This window comes from Ischnura elegans (genome assembly GCF_921293095.1).
Source record: "Ischnura elegans chromosome 13 unlocalized genomic scaffold, ioIscEleg1.1 SUPER_13_unloc_3, whole genome shotgun sequence".
In the NCBI taxonomy this organism is placed as follows: domain Eukaryota; kingdom Metazoa; phylum Arthropoda; class Insecta; order Odonata; family Coenagrionidae; genus Ischnura; species Ischnura elegans.
Genome location: NW_025791659.1, coordinates 3,105,569 through 3,132,354, shown reverse-complemented (window position 1 = coordinate 3,132,354; position 26,786 = coordinate 3,105,569). Strand labels below are relative to the sequence as shown.

The 26,786-nt window shown below is 38.7% G+C and overlaps 1 protein-coding gene across 1 annotated transcript in view; it reads left to right on the top strand.

The window, feature by feature from the left end:
* The window catches only part of LOC124172799, a 175,997-nt gene extending 149,420 nt beyond the window's left edge, over positions 1-26,577 (top strand). Inside the window, exons 15-17 of the mRNA XM_046552283.1 lie at positions 127-478; positions 16,750-16,950; positions 25,160-26,577. Of these exons, the coding sequence (XP_046408239.1) occupies positions 127-478; positions 16,750-16,950; positions 25,160-25,195 (589 nt within the window). The 3' untranslated portion in view covers positions 25,196-26,577. The remainder of the gene's footprint in view (positions 1-126; positions 479-16,749; positions 16,951-25,159) is intronic.
* The last annotated feature ends 209 nt before the right edge of the window (positions 26,578-26,786 follow it).

Below are 26,786 nucleotides of genomic sequence, written 5' to 3'. Positions count from 1 at the left end.
ATGGTCGATATTATATTTTTAGTTCTTGTAAATCGGGTGAAAAGCTAATTCCAACCTAGCTTGAATTCCGTTGGAGGGTCTAAAACTGTGCAATGAATTTGAACGGTGACTAATCCTTCACACCAGGTGCAGCGTTTGCGGCAAGCGCTTTGCTCAGAGGGGCCACGCCGCTCTCCACACCCGCATCCACACGGGAGAGCGGCCGTACGCCTGCCCGGTGTGCAGCCGCGCCTTCTCCCTGCGTGCGCACCTTGTTCGTCACGTGGCGCTGCACCAGAGGGATGGCGAGATGGGGCCAGGGAGGCCCCCTCCGCTGCCGAGGAGGGATCGCAGGGGCCGGGATGGCGTGGAAGTGGTCGGTGCCGATGAGGAGGAAGGAGAGGGTGCAGTTGTCGGCACAGAGCAGGCAGCGGACCGCGGCATGCAGGAGGAGATGGAGTACGAGGGTGCGGTGGAGGAAGAGTATTACGGGGAGGAGGTAAGGGCTATACATCGTATTGATGAATTCTTCTCAGGTTCTCATCATCATCATCATCATTAGTCAACAATCCTAAGATTGGTTTGACACACCTCTCCATTTCTCTCTCCTATCCGCTAATCTCTTCATAGCTGCATATTTATTCTCTTTTACATCCTTTATAACCTGTCCTATATAACTCATTCGGGGCCGTCCCTTGCCCTTTTTCCCTTCCACTTGTCCTTCAACGATTGTCTTCATCAGACCATCGTGCCTCAAAATGTGGCCAACTAAGTTGTCCCTTCTTCTGCTTAATGTTTTTAGGAGGCTTCTCTTTTCTTCCACTCTCCTTAGCACTTCCTGCTTACTCACACAGTCAATCCATTTTATCTTCATCATTCTTCGGTGGCACCACATTTCGAATGCTTCCACTCTTGACTTCTCTGCAGCTGTCAACGTCCAAGCCTCGCTTCTATAGAGAAACATACTCCATATATAGCATCTGATGAACTTACATCGTTGTTGGGTTTTATGGTCTATTAACCAACCAATATAGATTTTCTCCACTGTGTTTATTATTCGGTGAATAATACAATGATTACACAATGACTTCTCTAGAACATTATCCGGTGCTTCTGTCCTCCCCTCTGGCTCGCGTCCGCCTTATAATATATCCTCGGCCGCCGGATACCTGGAAAGAGAGGGAGGGAACCTTTCGAGGGGAAAAACCCAGGATAGGGAAGTCAAAGAGGGAATGGGATGGGTTTCCCGATACTCCCTGTGCCTACCCCAACAATTGTATTGGTAAATTCTTCTCGGGTTCCCACATAGTAATGAACCTCTCAGAGACGTCTCACTATGGTCTCGAATGTCTCGAATATCGCGAATGTCTCAGGGATGTCACACAGATGTAATCGTGAGTGGTTCAGGAATTTTTTTTTAAAACGTATTTAAACGCCATCAATGCCACCCATATACCTATATTTTTCGGTGCAATTCTGCAGTTGTGTTTATGAGAATCACAACATTTAATATGGGTTTCTTATTTTCAAAAGGTGATCCATCACAAAATTTATCACTAAAAATGATCGTGATAAGTAGGCCGTAACTGTATAATTTGCATTTAATTATATTTTGCCTACATTTTTAAGCATAATTATATTGTTCCTCTAAATGGTGCTGAAATATCAGGGTTCCCACTCAACCGTGAACACCTTAAAACTGTGAATTAGCCGCGAATTTCGTTTACCGTGAAAAAACCTGGATATAGCCGTGAAATTCGTCGCAAAACCTTAAAAACCTCTAAGTCTTTATTGTAGATCTACGATTGACGGGTCAAAAGAAAAATCAATATGTCGATCATATCTCAAGGTCAGTAACTACTCGACTCGTCATTCGTAATACTACTCGAAACACTCGAATTAAGTGCCAATTACTCGACTCAACTCCAATTTTAGAGTACTCGCACATCCCTAATAAGAGCAAATAGTGAGGTATACTGAATTTATCCTCAAATATCTTAAAAATGGCTCATTGGAATTCCTTTTTCTATGGATCATTGTAAGTACATCTTTCAAATAATATCAGACCAAAGCTTCACCAAATTCTTGTGACTTTTTCCCAAGGTGTTCTAACTAAAATTGGTTGTTTGAGGCGTAACTTTGTGAAAGCGATTCATTATTAAAATTAAAAAGAAGAACTGGGTGATTTCACATTAATATTTATTCACACACATTTACGCGATCATGGTTCAGTGTTCTCACTCAACCGTGAATAAGCCGTGAATTTTGTGTACTGTGAAAAAACCTGGAAATAGCTGTGAATTTCGTCATAAAACCTTAGAAATCATCTCAAGCTTGATTGTAGAACTACAATTGACCGTTCAAAAGAAAAATCAATATGTCGATCATATGTCAAGGTCAGTAACTTGCAGGCACTGTCCCCGCTTTTGTCTGCACATGTATTTTGGAAGCACAATTATTAGTCCGTGTGCCATGACGATATGCAGACCTTAAGCCTGTGATTGGAAGACCAGTAATCAAAGTGATCATTAACCGTGGCGAGAAATCAGACACCTCTTCACTTCCCTGTCACCCTCCATTTTCTCACTCACAACCTTTAGCCGGTCCTAAATTTTGCTAACGATAGGCGACGCCTTAAGAGCACTTTCATTGCTGCGTTTTGCATCCCCGGCGTTTATCGCGTTTGCTATATTTGTATTTAACGTGCGGCCAGTGATTTTTATGTGATCAATATTTCTTCCTAAAATGGCCCATCAACAGACCGTGAATTTGACGCAATTTAGACCGTGAAAACCTGGAATAAAACAGTGAATTTTATAATTTAGTTGGAGTGGGAGTGATTATGAAAATACGATGACGAGGTACACTCGTCATTGCGCGGTTTGACGTCGAAAGTTCATGACGAGCTAGACTCGTCATTACAGCGCAAGTAGTTTAGTAGTAGTTTACTCGGGGTGGTTATTGTTGACTAAAAATTACGCGTGGTGCTCACAAACAAAGGCATACAGAACGCCAAGGATAATTCCCGCAACACACGCATACATCCGTGTCATGCAAGGAAGCCGTATCATTAGGATACAAGCAACGCGTAGTGAGGTTAAATCCAGCAAGTCCTCAACTTATTTCGAGTGACGAACTTTCAGAAATGCGAACGTTCATGTCCAACCGAAAATTTCAGAAGCAGGGGTGCCGACTTACATAAAATATAGGGGGGTCCAAACCGGGAACCTTGCCCGGGTAAATTTTATAAGTAGTAAGTTTTAAGTTTTTTAAGCATTTTAGAAGAGTCATATGATCAACATTTGAACCCTGATAACTAGAATGTCGATATCTGAACAATCCAGGGAAAATTGACAAGCCTGACACATTTTTTCTTAACATCTGCAACGAATTTTTGGGGGGGCTCGGACCCCCTCAGGCCCCATGGATTTGGCGCCACTGTTCAGAAGTAACCAAAAAGTCCAATGGGGTAGTTTCCTTCGTAAAAGAAAGCAAAAGGCATAGATTGCGATTCGTTACCCACCATTAGTGTATTCATAATATGCAAATTATTTGGTTTTAGAAATCCCAGTTTAGAAGAATGGCAATGGTTCAATTTTAACCGCCTTTGAAAAAGGCCGGATTGGCACCCATGCAATGCCCTTATTTAAGCCAAGCGCTACCTGCTAGCAGTCTGCATCGTAGCGGCGCTCATAGCCTCGCACCAAGGTGGCCTCACAGAGTGGCAGCCAGAACCAGAATGACGAACCATAGGCTTTTCCCAGCATTAATACTTAGCCGTTGCTTTTTCGCGGGCTGGAAAATTTTCACTTTTCATTCAATCGCAAAAAATAGATATTGTCATTTAAAAATCTAATAGCGTGAAATACGTACTCCAGGAGTAATAATCTTTGGATTTAGGCAATAAAAAAATAGTAGGAAACCACCCTATTCCTCAACATAAAAACAAGATGCATTTCCAGACCTTGCTCATAAGTTAAAAGCTGATGTTACCCCATAACAAAATGCGGCAGCAGAAATAACTCGCTTTAAAGAGTAGCATTCTAAGAATAACCAGTCCTCACTGTAATAGCGAGATTCTTTGATCGGACGTCAATCTCTCACCCTAGAACTCATACTTTGTCATTCTTTTTGTCAATATTTTTGAATTCAAAAAAATAGTAGGAAACCACCCTATTCCTCAACATAAAAACAAGATGCATTTCCAGACCTTGCTCATAAGTTAAAAGCTGATGTTACCCCATAACAAAATGCGGCAGCAGAAATAACTCGCTTTAAAGAGTAGCATTCTAAGAATAACCAGTCCTCACTGTAATAGCGAGATTCTTTGATCGGACGTCAATCTCTCACCCTAGAACTCATACTTTGTCATTCTTTTTGTCAATATTTTTGAACTAGAGCCTCTGAAGGAATATATCCAAATAATATAACAATAAGGATAACATTCGTCATAGTGAGGAATTTATTACGTGCATCGGGCCCAATGTCTAATATACACACTGCATTGCCATTCACATAGGCCAACTCCTAAGGCACCAAATAGGGTAACAGTATAAAACGAGCGTGCTGCGCCTGCTCCCTGCGGGTTTCCCCCGCTCTTTTCAATGCAGGTCCACAGAGGGATAGGCGCGTTTCTAATGTTAAAATGTAGAAAAAAAGGCAGGGTCTTATGTACAAATTTAATTGGAATGTTCATGTACAAACTGAGGTCAGAGGACCTCTTTAAACACAACATTGGAAGTAATTACACTATCCTCTGTTAAACGCACATGATACTTGTGTATCAACAGGAGACTTGAATGTGGAATCAGCTGCATTTTGATAAAAGTTATTTAAAGAATGCGAGATATTGTTGCAAATTAACAAACGTATCAGTTTGTGCACCGTTAATGTCAGGAATATTTACCGGTTTTTTTATTATTATTTAAAAACCAATTTTAGGAAACAATAGCAATATTTAAGAAGTAAGATATGCCATTGCATGTTCTCTGATGAATTCTGTGCATTTTGGTACCTTATTTGTAGAGTTTGGTTGCGTATATGTTGAGAAAAAGGTATCTTTATAGTAGAAATAATATAGAAGATAACAAAGATCAATTGTTGAAACCTCAGTATTGATACTTCTAAATTTTCACTCCAAAATTCCACGGCGGGTGACATTTCGTCGCAGTATATCTCGGAATCACGGGTATTTCGCATGTTATTCACGAAAGACGACACACGTATGGAAATCAGTAGATATTTAGTGCAATATCGTTGCTGATGATTTAAATGTCGTAGTTGAATTAAACAGCACTCAAACGGAAAAGCACTATAAGAAAGAAGCACTTTTATTTATTAATTTCATGGAAAGCTGTGTGATAGTATCTAGTCAACTTTTTTGAAAAATCTCTCGAATGAAGGCTGAACTACAGCTTTTTTCTTCTCTTGATAAATGAGCCTATAGCAAGCCGTCTCTCTCGAAAAATAAAAACCTTGATTACAGTCAACGCTGCGATCGTATAGGTTCGTATTGTCCGCATGTACTGCTATGCAAAACAGTTTAATGTTGGGATGAGAAGGAAACATCGTGGGAATTTAAAAAAATTACAGACCAACTTATAAAAGTCTGAATTTAGCGAGCGAAAGTCAATTAGAAGGTGTCAATTTTGAATGTACGAAAGTGTGAATTGCATGTAAGTCGATTGTAGGAAATTCCACTTGTATATACTAAGGTGGTATGCTTGTTTTGGAAATCGGAAATCGGCCAAAGCCAACTAATTTTTTTATGCTCAATTTTATCCTTGGTGGCAATAGCTGTGTACTTGTGTGCAAACTCAAGCATACAAAGTTGTTTTGCGCAGTACTTCAGAAAACAGATGGTTAATGTTAAATCTAATGTTTTTAGTTCTTGTAAATCAGGTGAAAAGCTAATTCCGACCTAGCTTGAATTCCGTTAGAGGGTCTAAAAATGTGCAATGAATTTGAACGGTGAGTAATCCTTTTAAAAAACAGTGAATTTTATAATTTAGTTAGCTATTTAATACCTGGAAAGAGAGGGAGGGAACCTTTTGGGGGAAGGAGGGGAAAAACCCAGGATAGGGAAGTCAAAGAGGGAATGGGATGGGTTCCCCGACACTCCCTGTGCCTACCCCAACAATCGTATTGATGAATTCTTCTCGGGTTCCCACATAGCAATGAACCTCTCAGAGACGTCTCACTATGGTCTCGAATGTCTCGAATATCGCGAATGTCTCAGGGATGTAATCATGAGACATTCAGGATTTAAAAATAAAGTATTTAAACGCCATCAATGCCTTCCATATATATTGTTCAGTGCAATTCTGCAGTTGTGTTTATTAGAATCACAACATTTAAAATGGGTTTCTTATTTTCAAAAGGTCATCCATCAAAAATTTATCGCTAAAAATGATCGTGATAAGTAAGCCATAACTGGATAATTTGCATTTAATTATTTTTTGCCTACATGTTTAAGCATTCCATAATACTAACTCTCATGAGACATCTCACAATGAGACCATTTTTTTTGGACATAGTGACATCTCAGAGATGTCTCTGAAGCTCTCAGAATGTCTCTTGAGGCGTAAGATGCGATATTCGAGACATCTCAGAGACGTATCCGACACATATCTCTGCTATGTGGGATCTTAGCCAGGTTAATTCTTTTGTGTAAGCCTTACGAAAAAATGTTTGGTAAAATAATTCTTGGAGTGTAGGTCAAATGTATATGATGCAAAAAAGTTGCTAGCCTATGTTTCATTTTATTTAAAACTATCATCAGGGCTATGAATGGAAACAATATAAAATACATTTAAGTGCAAATATTTTACATAAATAATTGTATAAAAGAGATTTTTTTTACAATAATATAATTTTTTAAATATATGAGAAGAGAATACACAAAAATTTATGACATACCTTAGCTTCGCACATACAGTAAAACCTCTTTACATTTTTATTCCAGGTTTCTTGATGGATTTTGAGGAGCGAAAAAAATTTTATCATCAGACCATGTTGGAAAAAAATTAAATAAACAAAATAGTGGTAAAAATGTCAATATCATAATAAATAATTCAGGAAAATTGTTATGAAAACAGCAACTCAACTTTAGTAATACGCAGTCAGGAGCGCTATGAGGAAAGAACTTTTTTGTATAACTAAAACGATTCCAATGTAATGAGCCCATAAATAATATAAAAATGAATAAAACAAATTGATTATTTAAAAAAGATATTACAATTTATAGCGATTATGAAATCAATGCGTAAGAACAGATCGTATAAGGTAGGAATAATGATCAAAGATAAGTACAAAAACACGAAAAAAGTTTCGGAGATCCCGTTTTCGAAAATAAATTTAAAGTAAAGGTATTGCACAAAAATGGCAATATACTTAAAATATATTGGTATAGAACCTCTGACAAAGCAAAAAACATGCAATGATGCATTAAGAATGAATATTCACGCCTTCTCAGGGTGGCTGAGAGAAAAGAGCTGGCTTATTCCTGCCTGACCCTGTATTCTCTCATGGCCAACTTTATGTAGCATTCTCTAGGGTAAGATCTTTTCAAAATATTTTTGTAAATATTAAGGAAAACGCTAAACAAGTATTAACAGGGGATTTAATTACTTTCAATTCTGTGTTTAAAGAGGTCCTCTGACCTCAATTTGTACATGAACATTCCAATTAAATTTGTACATAAGACCCTGCCTTTTTTTCTACACTTTAAAATTAGAAACGTGCCTATCCCTCTGTGGACCTGCATTGAAAAGAGCGGGGGAAGCCCGCGCTGGGAGCGGGCACATCACGCTCGTGAAATCTTAATTCCTAATTTTCAATTATTAATAGGAGGTTTCCAATTACAGTAAAACCTCTTGACATCGTAATGGAGGGGACCAAAATTTGGGCAATTTGATGTATGGAGGTTCACTATAGAGAGGTTTTAGTGGTAGGCACCATTTTTTCATATCCTTGGGAAATGAAAGGTGCTACTGTCTTTTAAGCCATTATATTAATATATTTAAATATATAGGTATGCATAAGTGAACATATATTTACAATTTAATGGTTACACAAAGGTAAAAGTAAATTTTACACAAAGGTTACACAAAGGTAAAAAGTAACCATTAAATTGTTCAAGAGGCCTTTTTAGAAAATAAATTAGTTAATGGGTTTGCTTAAAATTTTTTTCAAACTCTTTCGAAATAATGTTTTCAATTCCACGAGCACTTTTTAATGCAATTTTCACTGTAAATAAATCACTGGCTGTTTTAGTTAATGCCTTTTGACCTAAGGAATAATTCCCTGGTCTAAGGGTTGTAATTTACTAATAGTGTTCGGAGGAAAGAACAATAGTTTTATATTTCTAAACATAATTTCTTCATCCTCATATTTAACTGCCTGAGTTTTTTTATTTGTGCAGCCTAGCCAGTTTCTTCTGTTTTTCCTCGGTTGTTTAAAATAGATGTGAGGGTGAATGATGGTATTCCAAAGGTCACTTCCTTCTGCCTGTCCTCGTTGATGGCTAGGAAAATTGCTAATTATGTGGTAATGTCAAGCAGTTGCCTTCTTTTATTTCTCGAATCCATCATCAGCCTATGATTAATTAAGTAATTTTCATATTTTTTCATATTTATGGCAAATAATTGAAAATACTCCTTATTATATCTTTTAGAATTGATTTATCATTCTTATATCATGTGACTTGTTAAAGATTATAAAAAAAATAAATAAACACGTGACTACCGCAAAAAAATAGACAAAAAATTGAGCGTAATTTTGAAAATTTTGTTGAATTCCCTCTCTCCAAAATACAATGCACATAGTGTTCCGAAGAAAAACTCTGTCAAGGGCACACTGAAACGCTAGGTCTGCGAAAGGACGTGATTTCCCGGTGAGAATGCTGGGCGAACTACTTCAGAATCCGGCGGCAACGGTAAAAAATTTCATTGCCCTACCGCGTATCAGCTAATTAGCTGCCTCCTTGACCTAAAACTGCCGCGCATGGATTGATGTTCGTTCAGTATTGCTAGAAATTGACGTCCCGGACTCCCGATGGAATAGTCAGATTTCGCGGCATAAATACGCAGGCAAGACATATGACTGTCGCTAAGCGCAATAAATTTTAACCTTTTCGCGCCGAGCTCCCTCTCGGTAAGTTGCTTTTGGCTCTATGAAGGGTTTGAGATTTTCTTTTTCGCCCCGTGCGGAGTTTTTTTCGGCTTGGGACTGACCAGGTAGTCGCCTCCTCCCCTTAATGACCCTTCCTAGCGGGGTCCAGGACCCTTTCCCCGGCAACTGGGCAAATATAATCCTCGACCCTTTTCCCCGAAGGCAGCCCATCCCGGCGTACTTTTGCGGTCAGTTAATTGTTACCAGTGTAATTTTAATTTTTTAAATTGTTACTGTTGCATAAAATGTCAGTTCATCAATGTATTCCTTTCATTTTGCAATGACTGTAGAACTTTTAAACGAAGTTCTACGGTTATTTTTAGGGTTTTCAGCAAAACGGCATTATATCATAGACCAACAAATACTTTAAAGGGAATGAAATCTTTCAATGTTCCTAGCCTACTTCTAGGTATTTAAGATTTATGATATTAACATAATTGAGATCCATGATGCCAAAATCTACACTCCTCATTTGGAAATTTGCCTAACGCTCCTCTCGGCCAAGTAACTCCGAACAGGTCAAGAACGTAAGCATAACTAACGAAAGGCACTTCAAGAAAAAAATCCTGGCTGTATAATTCCAAGAAAAAATGTAATTCCACCGAAACATCATTTGAAAAAAATCCTTGCAGGAGGAGGAAGGGGAATGCATACAGATCATTTACGGTTCAATTTGAATACACGCAAAGAAAATTTTTAAAACAAAATGAGCTTTTCCGAGAAGAGTGAGGTTATCATCTTCCACGTACATATTTCAGTAGGAGAATACTTACACCAATATACTCTTGGGTCGTCCAGTTGGAGGATAATAAGTTTTTCCTAGAAAACATTAATGCGCTAATGTGTCCCGAAATAAGCCCGTGAGGGGCACAAAGCAGACCACCTGGATCCTGACCAGAGAAGCAAGATATGAGAGTAATTACCTGGGTGGAGCAGTTCTCTTTCATTCATGGTATGGGCTGCATCGCACAGCAGGGTTCCACAGAAACCATCCCTGGTATAGGTAGCGGAATGCGTACAGATAGTTAACGGCTAAATTTGAATACACGCCAAGAAAATTGTGAAAAGAAAATGAGCTATTCCGGGAAGAGTGAGGTTATCACCTTCCACGTACATATTTCAGTAGGAGAATACTTACACCAATATACTCTTGGGTTGGAGGATAATAAGTTTTTCCAAGAAAACATTAATGCGCTAATGTGTCCCGAACTAACTCTGTGAGGTGCAATGTAACCTGACCAGAGATCCAAGATATGAGAGTAACTACCTGGGTAGAGCAGTTGTCTTTCCTGCAATGGTATGGAATGCTTCTCACAACATGTGCCTACGTAAAACATTCCTTATCTGTACATTAAATGTACGACTTTTTAGGATATGCATTAATCAGTATTTATAGCGAAATTCGTTTATAATACCTTTGTATTCAAAGGTTGGCAAGAGGTTATTAAAAATAGTCGCTGTAATTTTGGCTCACGACAAAGAACTGAGAGAATCATATTTTATTGCATTACGATGGCTTTTTTTCATAGAAGTTAAATCGAATATTCTATCGAATTTCACCGCAAATGTACATCTAGAATGTAGCTAACAGAGTAACGCATATTTTTAGATGTAAATCATTACAATATCGCTCCTACAAACTTGCTAGTGAGTTATAAAAATAACAATCAAACATCTAACCTTAGCGTCTCCAAAAATTGTTCTAGGTGATGATCAACTCCGTTAATATGAACGCTAGAATTCCGTTTAAAATTTGGAACCAATTAGCAGAACATACAGAATGTAATTCCTCACATTGATTTTCAATAAATGCAACATGAACGTTTTTAGTTATTTTAACTTATAAACAAATAAGTGACCATGAGCACCTTCCTTGAGTGGGTCACTAATTGCCGGAATGGGCCGAGATAATCCCCACGCGGACAATAGGAAAGGGTCGGACCTCTTGCGCCGAGAGACCCTAATGGCGGTTGGGACCCACTCGGCATGCTTGACCGCGAAATCGTGAAAACACGGCCTTTGGCCTTTTCCTTCGAAAACTTCAAGCCGTGAAAATCCGGCCTTCCTTCTTTAGCGTCAGAAAATTCAGGCCGTGAAATCACGCCCTGCGTAGGGAAGAGGTTAAACTACGATCGTTCACGAAAGCATCGAAAAAATTACCAAGGCGGTAGTAAGAAAGTGCTACACCGGGAAATATGGGAATAAAATAATTGCAAAACTGTATTTGATTTATTTCAAGTCGCGGAAAATTCTCGAAATACCGTATTTGCACGAATCTAAGACAAACACGATTCTAAGACGACCCCCCCTTTTTTGGAACTATGCTTGGGAAAAAATTTTTTCCTAATAACGATACGAATGAACGATTAATGCGGGAATGTTTGGATAGGTTGCCTATGTCTCAGGAAACGCAGGCTTTTTGGCGTGTAATTATGATTAGATTTTAGCGCGTAATATTTCTTACAGGAATATTTCTTCGCAGGGGCCATGGTCCGAAGACGAATAAAATTAAACTGGTGAAAATGAAACCTGACTTTATTAAACCCACACGGAAAACACTCAGTAGTTTGAAGTCAAGCCACCCTGGAAAGAAGGGAACCACTCGTACGAGGTGAAGTTCGGAACTGATGCTATCGCGTTCGGCGTACGCGACGGGAAATGATCAATGCGGGAACGATGGATCGGGATTCCGAGGTATAACTTTTCTTTTGAAAGCGGCATTGCAATGAATATTCTCTGCCATCTTAATACTCTGAAAGGCACGGTTAATCACAACTGAATCGATCTCTCTAATCAGAGGCAAATCATGTTGCCTTCTTACCGTTGCTCTGAGAAAAATGCAACGGCTTTGTAGCAGTTTATTCCGCGAAATTGAGGCTTTAACGTTACAATTTAGGTAAATTGTAACCAATCACGCGATCATTTTGTGAGTTGATCGAGCTATAACTTGAATGGAGCGGAACCAAAGGTAAAGCAGGCAATCTCGTGAATAAGGCATAAGTGAACCCGGCGCGCCGCGGCGACTGATGAGCACACACCGAATCTTTGCCTGCTGCCCAAAAATTAAAAATGTTTTTTTTTTTACTTGAACGCAAAATTAATTATGCTAAATTACTGTTCAGCTATTTTGACGTTGATTTTTCGTTGTATAGCTATCAGGTGGCAAACTCAGGTGACCATGATTTTTTCCGACGTAAATTATGCAACCCGATTGACGTCGAGAATTATGCAACCCGATTGACGTCGAGAATTTTGCATCTGATTGTAAGACGAACCCTCTTTTCTGCTGGAGTGAGGAGGGAAAAAAACCTCGTCTTAGAGTCGTGCAAATACGGTATTTTAATTTTAGAAGCGGAAGTAGCAATGCGGTCGAGTAATTCAGTCTCCATGGATGGGAGTGAAGTTAGTTGAAATATTTCCGTCAGCTAGTGATTATAGGCTGCGCTGGTCGCCTCTTTTATTAACTGAACATAGTATGTAGGCACTTACAAGAAAATAAAGCCATCAGTAAAAGAAAGCGAGTGTTATCGCGCGATTTTGACCGTGATTCGAGAGAAAACGATTTGTTCTGTCTTCATTTACCGTCACTTAATATTATTAGGATAGTTGGATGCCCTAACTAATGTTTAACGTGAAAATTATTTAAGATGTATAAGAAAAAAATAAGCGTGAAACATTTATCGCTGAAAATGTTATTCCATGTAGGTAATCACGGCTGCATTAATGGTCTCTAGTTGTCTCGGTACGATTTGCGGAGGTAGTTAGGCTGTCTCGGGGCTGCCTTGTTGGTACGATGTATGGAGGTTTTACGAGATAAAGAGGTTCACTATGTAGAGGTTTTCCTATAAATTTACATGTAAATCTGATGGGACCAGAGGGTTGGTACGAAGTATGGAGGTTTACGATGTAAAGAGGTTCACTACATAGAGGTTTTACTGTATTTTGTGATATTACATTACTAAGCTATTACCAAACCTAGTTACCATCAGTTAAAAAAAATGGTAACTAATGGTATGGTAATGGTAATGAATCAAAATTAATGGTAACTAGGGTTGATAATATGGGTAAACTTTTCTCGGGATTCCCACCGGGTTAATGTTTTTATAACGGCCAACATTTCAAGTACCATCTCGGCACTCATCATCAGGGCTGAATATTGATTTATTTTCAAGAGGACTGTTCAGCCACGAGATATCCAGAAAGAAGGTGGAAAAGAAAATCCGGTAGCCAAAGCTTGCCTGCCGTACGTCTCCTCTATTTCGGGTAAAATATGAAGGATACTCAGGAGACACAATATTGAAACTATCCATGTGCCTCCGGTGAAATTAAGGGAGCAGCTGGTTAAAGCGAAGGACCCAGTTGGTCTTAAGACTCCTGGCGTCTACCGTGTCCCGTGTGAGTGCGGAGGAGCATACATTGGAGAAACTTGTCACACCATTGAGACTAGACTCAAGGAGCATAAGCGGCACTTAGGACTTGGGCAAGTGGAAAAATCTGCCATTGCCGAACATTGTGTGAGCCAGGACCACATCATTAAATTTGAAGAAGCAAAAATAATTTGCCATGCTAAAGGTTTTTGGGATCGCCTCACAAAGGAAGCTATTGAAATTAAGTTGGATAAAAATAACTTTAACAGAGACTCTGGGTATTCCATCAGTAATACTTGGAAACCCGTTTTGCAGAAGATTCTAGAAGTGAGGGAAAATTCGCGAATGCAAAAATCAAAAACTAACGTCACCTACAGTCACAGAGATAGCCAACCTTGATGCAGTTGACCAAATTATTTCGAAATTACAGTTAAAGAAATTCATTTATATAAAAAGGCCACATAAGGAAATTAGACTGTTTAATATAGGTGCGATGAAAGAATTGGCATTGCATTTTATTTTATTATTCTTATTATTTTTTAAATATATATTTTTATTTAACTAAATTTTTTACAACAATGAGACTTAGCAACCAAACATTAAATAAGTCAATATTCAGGCCTGATGATGAGTGCCGAGACGGTACTTGAAACGTTGGCCGTTATAAAAACATTAACCCAGTGGGAATCCTGTGAAAAGTTTACCCACATTATTCGACGGAAAAGCATAAAATCATATTTCAGGGTTAATAATAGCTTAGTAAGGTAATATCAATAAATATGTGTGATGCTAAGGTATGTCAAAATTTTTTGTGTATTCTCTTCTTATATACCGTATAAGCGCGTGTAAGAGGCTTACCTTTTTTTCCAGAAATTGCAGCCGGAAATGAGGGTGCGCCTCTTACACAAACTTCTTATCTTCCCCCCCTCCCCTTCACCGGTTGCAAGTTCAAGGGGAACTGAGTGGCCTTGGTTTTCAGCGTGAGTCAGTCATCTGAAACCCTGGGTCAAAATCAAGCGGCAGGCAGGGGAGTTTCTCCCTTAGTGACGCGTTTTTAAAATGCTCATGTTTGCTTTTCTTGTAAGCATCGCGCCGTCGCGTCGGTACCTCAGAGGTGAACATGGAAGATCGCGCAGGGTTTTTCGCTCCGGAGGGCGCGCTCAATTTACTGCCACGAGTGGGCATCCCGCGGCATTTATACTGCATATAGTAATCGCTTATCAAACGTAGAGAAACGAAAGTTTTGAAGGACATGGCCTGGTTAATAGTCAATATCTGTCTTTCCGAGTAATTTTCATTGCGCTGAGGACCTGATTTTCCAAACATCATCTTCAGATGCTAATGTGAGGATTATTGCAACTGAAAATTATATTGGTATCAAAACCTGCGCTTTAAAAAATTCGAACGAGTGTGTTCATTGTTGGACTAAATTGTGGATGGAAGAAATCAGAAATGCTTATAAGTGAAGAGCGCGGAAGGAGAGGTCCAGGGGAAGGAGTGCGATCCCTCAGTCTTTGAAGCAAGCAACGAAATACGGAGGGCAAGGAGCGTGCTCCCTCCCCTCCGTATTTCTAGCTACAAGGCTATGAGCGAAGGAGCACGGGAAGAACACGTCCGATCTTGCATGTGACGTTGTTGCCTTCAAAGTGAAGGCGCAGCAATATGATATACGCAGTTTGCGTTGCCTAAAGTTTCCAGTACGTCTCGTCTTGTTTGAATGCGCTTATGCTAAGCTTGTTTCTTCTGAAATTGTCCTGTTTGGACTATTTTGAATATTAGTAGCCTTGTTGTAACTATAAATCTTTGTGTCAAACAATTAGAGCTTAAAAAACTTAAATTCTGTCAGATATGCGTCGCGTTAGATCTCTTTCTTTTTTTGAACCTCGTGTGTGTCATACAATTATTGAAAGCTATCGAGATATCTTTGGGCTCAGTAGATGACTCACCTAGCATTTGGCCTCCATAAACTGGGAGATCAATCAAGGTCAGTTGGTGAGACGGGGTAGGGATGAAACACGTTTCCATTGTTCCTCTGTAACTTGATGTTTTCCTATTTTCCTGTGGGGTCTCGGAAAGGAAAAAAAAATGGCAGAGGCATTGGCTGATGGAGGGCCGAGTGTGGTTCCGTTAAATCTACGACGTGGTTATTATCCTACGGCGCTGACATTGCCCCGATTGTTGTCCTAGCTCTTGGGAAGGCTCATGCTATGTGCCTGTCGTGTTTTGCCTTAAAATTTTCCACGGCTGCAATTCTATTGCAATACTCCTGCGAGAGCATTTTAACAAAATTGTTCGTGAATAGGACAAGCATCGTAGAGCAACGGCGTATGCGAAGAGAGGATCGGAACTCTTTCTACTCCCTCTTATGCTGCTATTACCGCCGCAATAATCAAAGTTCCTTCTTTCAATATTAATTGAAAGAGGAAAGTTCGATAACTGTTGTAATTCCAGGCGTACGTCAGCAACACCGCGCGATAGTATAAAAAAAACTCCGCAAAATTTTTTTATTCATAGATGCTCAAAATAGGGGTGCACCTCTTACACATGCTTATACGGTATTTAAAAAAATTATATTATTGTAACAAAATTCTTTTGTAACATTTATTTATGGAAAGCACAAAAGTCTTTAAGCAAAATCACTACCGAATTGAGAGGAAGTATTCAACAAATTTTCTTTAAACCCTCGAAAAATGATATGTATTAGTATTAGATATGTAACTAAAATTAAATTTTTTTCAAGGAAATAATCTCATAATATAATAAAGCGCTGTTATAATCTTCTTAAAATGTTGGTTTCATTCACCTTTTCCATGCTAAAAAGTCACAACTTGGCTTGCCCCCCTCCCCTAGTTATGATCCTAGGTACGCCCATGCCTTACATCCTTCCCATTTTGGCTTTACTCCGACATATCCGCGTTGTAATACCTACGTTCCAATAAAATCCAAGTAGTACTTATTTCTACCATTCACCATGACGCAAGTATTAATGCCTCAAGTGGTAACAAAATGCTTCGTGACATTATATCATTTTGCAATACTATCAAGGGGGTGTGGATTCAAATGACCAGCTTTGCTCAAATTACAATGTCGGCCGAGGAATGAAAAGGTATCACTTCCCGTGGGATATTGTCTCCCCCCCTATACCATGGCTTTTACTCCCCTACTTATGATCCTGGGTAAGCCCTTGATGCTTAGAACATAATATAAATGCTTGTCTCTTTATACTCCCTAGGAGGAGGAGTATGTGGAGGAATTGGGTGCAGAGGAGGGGCCGTTTGAAGGGACGCTGGGTGAGGAAGAGGCGTATGACGAGCACTACGAAGGGGGTTACGAGGAAACGATGGAAGAGGAGACTGCTGAGGAGGGGCAGCTAGAGGACGTAATGGATGTGAGAGCAGCTCCTGCAGATGGCAGCACGGAAGCTGTTGCACTGGTGAGCTCCAAACAAATTACAGTAAAATCTCTTTACATCATAATGGAAGGGAACAAAATTTGGGCAATTTGATGAATGGAGGTTCACTATAGAGAGGTTTTAGTGATAGGCACCATTTTTTCACATCCTTTGGAAATGAAAGGCACCACTGTCTTTAAAACCATTATATTTGTGTGTTTAAACAAGCATGCATGCATTAGTGAACATGTATTTATCTCTGCATTTCTTCAGGGTTTTCTTCCACGTCAGTTTGTCAGGACAACAGTTTTGCTGGCTATCATGCCAGCGTCTTCAGGTGGAAGGTCAATCTTCACCTTCGCCCTGAAGACGCCGGCAGGATAGCCAGCGAAATTGTTGTCTACAAGCTGACGCGGAAGAAAACCCTGAAGAAATGCAGAGATCAAACCATCACCGTGGAAACCTGCGTTCTAACAACATGTATTTATTATTAAATAATTACAGAAAGCGACCGCTGTCGAATGATTTGAGAGAAAAGGATATGATCTCTCTTAATTCAACTGTCACTTAAAATGATTAGGATAGTTGGATACCTTTTTTCTTATAAACTGTTAGGTATGCTCTCATATGGAACAAAATAGCCACAACTAATGGTTTGCATGAAAATTACAGCATATGAAAGGAGTATAAGAAAAAAAATAAGGGTGAAACGTTTATTGCTGAAAATGTCATTTCATGTATGTAATCGTGGCTGCATTAATGGTCTCTAGTTGTCTCGGTATGATTTGCGGAGGTAGTTAGGCTGTCTCGGGGGTATCTCCTTGGTATGATAAGTGGAGGTTTTACGAGATAAAGAGGTTCACTACATAGAGGGTTGCCTATAAATTAACATATAAATCTGATGGGACCGTAGGGGTGGTACGAAGTATGGAGGTTTATGATTAGAGGTGTGCGAAGAGTATCCACGAATACTCGAATGCCTCGAATACTAGAAAGTATTCGATATTCTAGGTCTCGAATACCTATGCCAAAGGTACCATCTTGAATACCTCGAGTACTTTGAATTTCGCATCATGCACTGTCGCATGCACGTCATTGGTAGTTGACTCGGAAAAATGTACTGAACTGCAGTCGTTTAGTGCACGTAGCACTGTTTTAGGCAAGTTGACAAAGTACATCAAATTCGTGGATTAGAGAGGTGAAAAGAGTTCGACGTGGGGAACCAAAAATGATCGTGTGAAAAAATCCAAAAATCCAAAAATCCCCGATTCCCCCCTCCAGGAGAGCCTCAGTGCCATGGGATAGTAACTACGTAGCACAATTCCCAAAATCCGCTATCCCCTCCATCCATCAGCCCTCGGCCCTTCCTCCGGACCTTTCCTCCTCTCCAAAATTAAACAAAAGGCCCTGGCTTGCGCAGGGTTCGTATTAGGAAGACCATAAATCAAAAGCTTCAAAAGAAAACATCAAGTTACAGTAGAATAATAGAATCGTGTTTCAACCTTCCTTCTTTCTCCCCCACTGACCTTTTTCGTCCTACCTGCTTCGAAGTTCCCCATTTCTGGAGGTCAACCACTGCATGAGTCATCTATTAGCACAAAAGGTGTCTAACAATGACTTTCGTCAGTTGTTATTACACCTTTATTGGATTGAAATATTAGTAATGTGCGCGTAATTTCAAAAAGAATAAGACCAAACACGATGTATTCAAGACTTTATTGAAGAATTTTACGCAAAGAAATAAATGTCAAAATGAGACGGAGACTTAACGTTTTGGCGAAACTCAATATCCTCGCAACTGAGCTTCTCGGAAGTTGATGGGGTATTTTTTTTCGAAAACATATACAGTAGAATCCTGATTTAAGGTTTTTCAGGGGGGACAAAATTTAAAACACTAAATGCGGAAAAACACTAAATGAGGACCTGCCATTTTTTTCAGGTTTTAGGGTCTGTAATGATTGGAATGGCTTTTTATGAATAAAAAATATTATTTTAAGTAACTAAAAGGTGCTGAATGCAGCAAAAAATTCTTTAATGAAATGTTCTATGCCCTATGAAGGTTGGATAATACTTTTCAGGAGTCAGCTAAAAAAATAGGTAGTAAAAATAAGTAATGAGAGGATGACAATTGTTTTAATGAAATATTTTAAGAAAATTCTAATAAACATCAACTTAAAAGCATTCCCACACAGATTATTATTATGGACATTAGTGATTCCATTTTTATGCATATTTCAGTGGTCTCGATGAAATTTAGAATTTTTTTCTGTAAAAGTGACATGTAGGTGACTATAGCATTTCTAATATAATAAGAATATAATATAGTAGGTACTCGAAAAATCATGAGGAATGAGTGAAATAAAGGGACAGCAGAAGATCGCTAATCCCGAATTCTCAACTACCGAATATCTAGTAAAAGGGAGGTTTTCAGGAATTTTGCCAACTTAACGTTTTCTGTTGCCTCGGAGAAACAAGGGATTTATGAGCCTTTAAAAAGCCTCCTATGCGCACATTTTGGATTTCGAGGTCAAAAAAGTAGAATCTTATTTTAGTATGCGTACAAGTCGATGGTGATTCAACTCGATGATATCGCCAGAATTCGTTGTCATATACCCGCGGCCTTATGCAGGTCGAATGGAGCCGGGAGAGTTGCTTACGCGGCGTGCTGATCACCTTGACTCCGACTCGTCTATTGTTTCTCGGCAGCTTTCAATAAAATTTGGTTGGACCTTCAATAACGATTAGCTAAACTCTGTTAAGTGAAAAGGTTTAATCTTCAACAGAACTGGATTTCATCCGAAAAATTGTCAGTGCCTCTGGAGTTTGGCAATTTCATCAGGGTAATGATGTCGAAGTCAACCACCAAGGGATACCTGCTGGATTTTCGTATTTTTCCGCGCTCATCTATTCTACCGTGAGTATGCGGTGATTTTTTTTCCAGCATGAGCGATTTATTTAGAGTCATGGACCGTGATAGTTTGTCAAAACTCCGATTGTCATTCTCTTGACATTAATTAGCACCAGATAAATATTTTTGAATCGACAGCGATATTAACCAGCCGCATGTCGATAAATTGGCTCTGGGATATCTAAATTACGATGTAAAATAATGTTGCTCCGTAGGGAAAGAATGCTCTCACTCACGGTCATGACAGGGGAAACACTTCCTCTGTTCTTTCGCTGTTCCTCCGTGGAAACTGACCTTGGAATGAATTATAGAAAGAATCTTCTAGTGAACTGGGCATTTGATATTGGGCCTCCTCTTTTGAACAGAGAAAGTAGCCGACTGAAAAAATATTGGGCTAATAATCGACTGCCCGTAGGTAGTAGAGTTGAAAGGGGCATAAGCCATCAATTGAAAACATAACGAGAAAACCATTATTGTAGCGGCCCTCAGAGGATAACTCGTGTCATCAGTCGTCACGTATCATCGAAGTCAAGTTCAAGAAGTGAAGGATAAGGTAGTTCGAGGTTATTAAGGGATGGCTTTGCTCCATTAGATCGGATCTGATACAAAAAGTGCCTGGTGTTTGGATCAGAAGGGGAGCGACACGTTACGAGAAGACAAATCACCAACTTGCGAGTTGAAGGTCGCAGCGCTGCGCTCACGGAAGAAAGTAGTTGAAGAAGCGTTCCCCGGTAGATTCTATCGACTCTTGGTAAACTTTCATGAGACTGTTCTTGTTGATGAGCATAAATTCGAAGATTTGGATGAACTGTCATGAAAAAACGTTAAATCGGGCAAAAAAATCTTGAGCGGGACAAATTTTTACGACCATAAATGCGGAAAAATGCAAAATGCGGAAGCACTAAATACGGATAATTTTTACATTGCCCAAATAGGGAATGAATCGGGACCCAAAAAAAAAAAGCTAAATGCGGAAAAACGTTAAATGCGAAGACCTTAAATCCGGATCCGACTGTATCAAGTTACAATTTATGAGTTATGCTATAAATCTCTATTGTCACAGTCACAGACGAAGGGATATTTTCTCAAGATATTTCATTTCTCCCTGCTAACAATTCAAAGTCATCTGCTTATCTCGTGAGAATTTCCAAAGATGGACTGAAAATAATTGAAGAGAATCCGGTGGAGAAGCTGGTGTATTTTGTAAAACACCTCAGAATGTCCGCTAACACTTGACAGTAGGAGTGGGGGTAAAGCGAGCTACGTGTTGAGAATAAGAAGTTGGATGAAGCCAAGCATCAGATGGGCGTTTTGCTGAAATGGCATTTGGTAGAGAAGAATGTATACATCAGACAGAAATCCATTGTAGCAGTGTAAATGCCAAGAAAGCATGCAATCATTTTTTCGCGAGGTGGTGTGTCCCCTCAGGATATTGAAAGAGATGTTAGTTGAATCAATTATAAGCCCAAATTGTTTCCAGAAAATAAAATATTCCTTTAAATTAGCTAAATTCCTGTTTGAATCCTTTAAAGGAAATCACAATTACATGCAAAAATCATGCGTTTCCTGCTGCATAGGCAACCTAGTCAAACATTCCAGCATTCATCATTTTTTTCGTCCATACCCTTGAAAAACGATAGATCGAGGTTCCACTGTATACCTTTTTATCTACACATTGATCAAGTGAAACAAGAAAAAAGTACATTTAATATGATTTGGGCAATTCTAGTATACGAGGTACAGGAGGTCCTCGACTTTCGTACACAATGTGTTCCCGAAAACTTGTACGAAAGTCGAACCATTGACTTCCATACTAATAAGGGGTTACGTTCCATAAGAGCGGAATATACGTACTAAAAACCTTTTTTTCACGGATTTTATTTCAATTCGCTAAATTTTAATAGTATGTTAATAAAATTCCTCAACTCTTCTAATTTCTTTCGAAAATACGCAGAAACTGTAAATAAAAGTTAAAAAAACAAGAACTCCGTTGGCTATCGAGTGAAACTTCCTCTTACCGTTTAAGTTGACATTCTACTTATTACGTCCACTATAAATAAAAAGACGTATCAAGAAGCATAACAAAATGTAATTGTTGAACCCGCACTCTGGATACCTTTTAATTTTCACACCAAAATTCGACATTCGGCAGGTGACATTCGTGATCGCGTATATTTCGCATGTTATTCAAAAAAGACAAAAGACAAACGGAATTCGGGTGATATTTCATGCAATATCTTTGCTGAAGTTGTACTTGAATTAAACAGCACTCAAGCGAAAAAACACAATTCGAAAAAAGATCTTACTAGTTTTATTGAAAGATATTTGATGATGTCTAGTCAACTTTTTTGATAAATCTCTCCAATGAAGGCTCTCTTCTTCTCTTGATAAAGGAGCCTATAGCAGGCAGTCTCTCTCCCAAATAAATCACCTAGATTAGAGTCAACTACAGTGGAACCTCGATCTGTCGTTTTTCAGGGGGATGGATGAAAAAAACGATGAATGCGGGAAAACGATCGATGCGGGAATGGTTTTCTGGGTTGCCTATGTCTCCGGAAACGCTGGATTTTTGCATTATGATATTCGTTAATGGATTCAAACAGGATTTTAGCTGATTAGAGGAATATTATTACTTTATCGAAACACTTAGGTCATATTGTTGATTCGGCTTATCTCTCTTTCAAATATCCTATATATCTTGCTAAAAAAGGTTTCACTCCACTCGGAATTGTCACTGCTATTTCACTGTAAAAATTCTTATCCATCAAATGCCATTTCAAGTACACATATTTACGAGAGAAATGTGCGTGTTATGCCTCAAACAACTGATTTCGCCGTCGCAGTGATTGGTTATGAGATGGATCAAGAAGGCCAAAAATAGTTTATTATTTGAAATATTCCTTTCTAGCAATTAAATTTTTAATATGATTGTGGCAATGTGGCGTTAATCTTCAGCGGCACGCCCACCCGATCCTCGGCTTCATCCCATTTCTCGTTTTCATCAGGGATCTCGCTCTTCCCCACCCCTGTCGTCATGTGCTAGCGGACATACCGAGACGTTCCGCAATATTCGCGCATTTCTAGCCCGGATTCTTTTCTTCATCTTCAATTATTTTCAGTCCATCTTTTAAAGTTCTCATTTGTGTCATCGGAAGGGCCATGGTCCGAAGACGAATAAGAATAAAACTAATAAAAATGAAACCGGACTCTATTGAACCCACACGGAAAAACACTCGCTGGTTTTAAGTCAACCCACCGTGGAAAGTACGGAACCACTCGTACGAGGTGAAGTGCGGCACTAATGCTATCGCGTACGGCGTAAGCAGAGCTTACTGCAGAGGGTGAAGCATGGCCATATGAATGCGCAATGAAATTTTTTATCCTAAAGAGAAGGCAACTCACCCACTCAATTCTAACAATAAGTAGCGTAGCTTTAGATGAGCAGATGAATTCAGATTGCTAGTAGGGAGAAACAAAATATCTTGAGAATAGACATCGCTTCGTTATGTGCACATCACTAATAACTCAATCTAATAAAAGTATAATACCAATTGCCGAAATTCATTTTTACACACCTTTTGGGCTAATCGGTGATTCATGCAGCAGTTGACCTCCTGAGGTGGGGATCTTTGAAGCGAGTCAGCTAAAAAAAATAGTCAGCGGTCGAGAAAGGGGGAAGCGTGAAAAAGGTTTCTTTTGTTCTCGAGTAACTTGATATTTTCTTTCGAAGCTAAGGTCTTCATAATACGATCCCTGCTCGAGCTGGGACCTTTTTTTATTTCGGAGAAGAGGAAAGCTTCAGACAGGGGGAGACGAGTGCTGAATGGAGGGGGATACAGGATCTTGGGAAATGCGCTAATGTAACTATCCCACAGCACTCAGCTTCTCCCTATCTAATTTCAATCTCTTGGGGAAGATTCAAACTGTGTGTCTGTCGTTATTAGCCATAAATAACACGTTGTAAACACTTCGTCTCATTTTCATCAAACGATAGATGCGGGAAAATTATACGACGGGACCGCGATCTTCAAACGATAAATGCGGGAAAACGATACTTCGGGGAACGATATATGCGGGAAAAAATTACATTGTCTTTATGGAACTTAATTTGGGACCAGGAGTGGTGAACGATGAATGCGGGAAAACGATTAGTGCGGGAATGATAGATCGGGGTTCCACTGTATTTGAATGTTCGAGCAATGATTTAATATTCGAATTCAATATTCGAGTTTGAGGAATCTGCTATTCGACCCATCTCTATTTATGATGCAAAGGGGTTCACTACATTGAGGTTTTACTGTAATGCTACGGTACTCTCCCGATTATCTGAGCTAATCTTGGGGAAAGACGGCACAATAATCGGAAAACACCGATAACCGAAATTTTCACTTTGATGTCTTGCATTGTTCATAACTTACGTAAAACATACAATATATTGTTATTCATGCCGTTATTCTGTTATTTTAAAGTGCTTCCCGGACTCTATGAGAGCTTTCTTCACCAGTTCGCAATCTTTTTAGAGGCAATAAAATGGTTTGACTCATCTGTTATGGAAATATTTTGTAAAATCATGATTTTTCAATTTTTTGTTTTCTTTTATGAAGGAAAATAATGGGATGGTTTCCTATTTTTTTTAATTGCCTAAATTGAAAGATTATTACTCCTGGAGTACGTATTTCACGCTTTTTGATTTTAAAATGACACAATCTATTTTTTGCAATTAAATGAAAAGTGAAAATTTTCAAGCGTGCGAAAATGGGACGGCTGAGTATGAATGCGGGGAAATCTCCATGTGAAGTCGTTCTAGTTCCCGCTGCTGCAAGTGAGGTGACCTTGGGGCGAGGCTTTGAGCGCTGATACGACACAGGATGCTAGCAGGTAGCAGAGTGCCCTGCTAGCAGGTAGCGCTTGGCTTAAATAAGGATTATTAATACCCTATCAAACGAAGGAAACTTTCCAACCTTAGCCGGTTTTAATAGGTGATTATTAAGAGATGTTTCCCTGAGCTCTGTGACTCATGCATGCATTTGTAATCTCAGACGATGTAAAATTCCCATCTACTCGTATAGAAACTAGGTCCCTGTGACGTCACGTGCAGTGGCATCGCATGGGTGCCAATCTGGCCTTTTTCAAATGATGTTAAAATTGACCATTAACATTCGTCTAAACTGGGATTTCTAAAACCATGTGTACGGAATCGTAATCAATGCCTTTCGTTTTCTTTGATGAAGGAAATTACCCTATTACAGGTGATATTTTGGTCAAAAATGCAGAATTTTTTAAACTGCAGAAACTTTGCGCACGCATAATATTTATTAACTTAAATTTGTCTCTTCTTTTCAGGTGCAACAAGACCAAGATGTGAATACAGCTCTTTGAGGAAAATTTTACTTCCGATAACAACTTGTTCTTCATTTGCGTCTTATTTGTCTTGAGGAAAGGAAGATATCCCGGTTTATGTCTGGGTAATGTGATTTGTTCTTGGATTGCCTAATAGGTTTAAATACAATTATTTATATGAGTTATTGGTGCCTAGCAACCAAATGAGTTTTAGAGAGCGTATCAAATCAATATAAATCTATATGTATACACGAAAACTTAAGTTAAGAGAAAAGAATTTGAGACTGAATATCGCGGGAAAGTTGTTTGTTCTTTGGATGGTTATGTGAATGACATTGTTTGGTGAAAAGATAATTCTATAATATACACTTGAATATGATATATATATTTTTTTGTAAACGTTGGTCCAGTAGACGGTGTAACATAAGAATATCATGGTGCTAAGAGGGTCGGATTGTTGATTAATGTTGAAGAATGTTTATCAGAAGAGTTGGTTTAAATATTGCTTGTTAATAATGTGGTCTAGGGCTCCCAATTATGGAGATTTAAACATGTTTCTTAGCTATCAAGGTCTGGGTACATCACGATCAAAGGTAAATTTAGTATCTTAAATTGGACCGTATAGTTGATGTTTTCACATTGGAAAATAGTTGTGAATTTTTTGGAACCTATGGGACTGATATGAAGTGGAATATTTAAAGCTATCTACAATTGAATCATTTTTTCCCTATATGTTGAGCACAAATATTTCTTTTGATGTAGTGAACGTGAAAGTTACGAGAAAGGTAAAATTAAAGGATGGTAAATTAATCCCTTCTATATTGGTTCACATTATTTAAATTATTTTACCCCCAATCTAGTTTTTGATCAAGTATTTCATTTTCAAAGTTTTTATTTTCACAAACTATCATTGATGATTTTTGTTACTGTATTTTATGAAAGCTGCCTAAAATTATTGCGTGGATTCCATCATGTATGCTCTGTGAATGAATTATTGATGAATTTTCTGTCATTTTCTTATTACCCTGTATTCTATTATCTCCATTGTTCCCCAAATTATGCATAAGAAAATTTTTCATCCAGGGTTTAGCGCAAATTATTTCTGTACTGATTTTTTTTTGTTGAAGTTCATAGGACTAGCTGAAGATCTGCTCCTAGGCACTATAATTGGTTGGTCCTCAGAACCGAAACTTACCTTTGTTCACTAAAGTACCCAAAAAGTAGCTTTTTCATTACCGTGAAGTTCATTTTTGTATCAAATTTTTTCATGATTTTGTACCCTGTAATTTATGTTTCAAGAATACGACAGAAATCATTAACATTCAACGCCTTCTTATTAAGTTGTAAATGGTAATTTAAAAATTGTTAAGATTTTTCTCTGTTCACAGTGAAGTTGTTCTAATAAAGTTCTGAAATGCTTTTACTCTGTTTTTGGCAACTTTAATGTGAAAAAAATGTTTTTTCTGCGAAAGCAGCTTGTGTAGCAGGCGTATTATGTATTTGCTAGGGATGACTTCTTTGAATAATTTATTGCTGCATCCAGCGGTACACGCAGTTGGTATCTTTGTTGTCGATTTGTTACTGCTGAAATTTTTTCTTTGAAGAATCGAAAATTCAAAGCAATGATTAA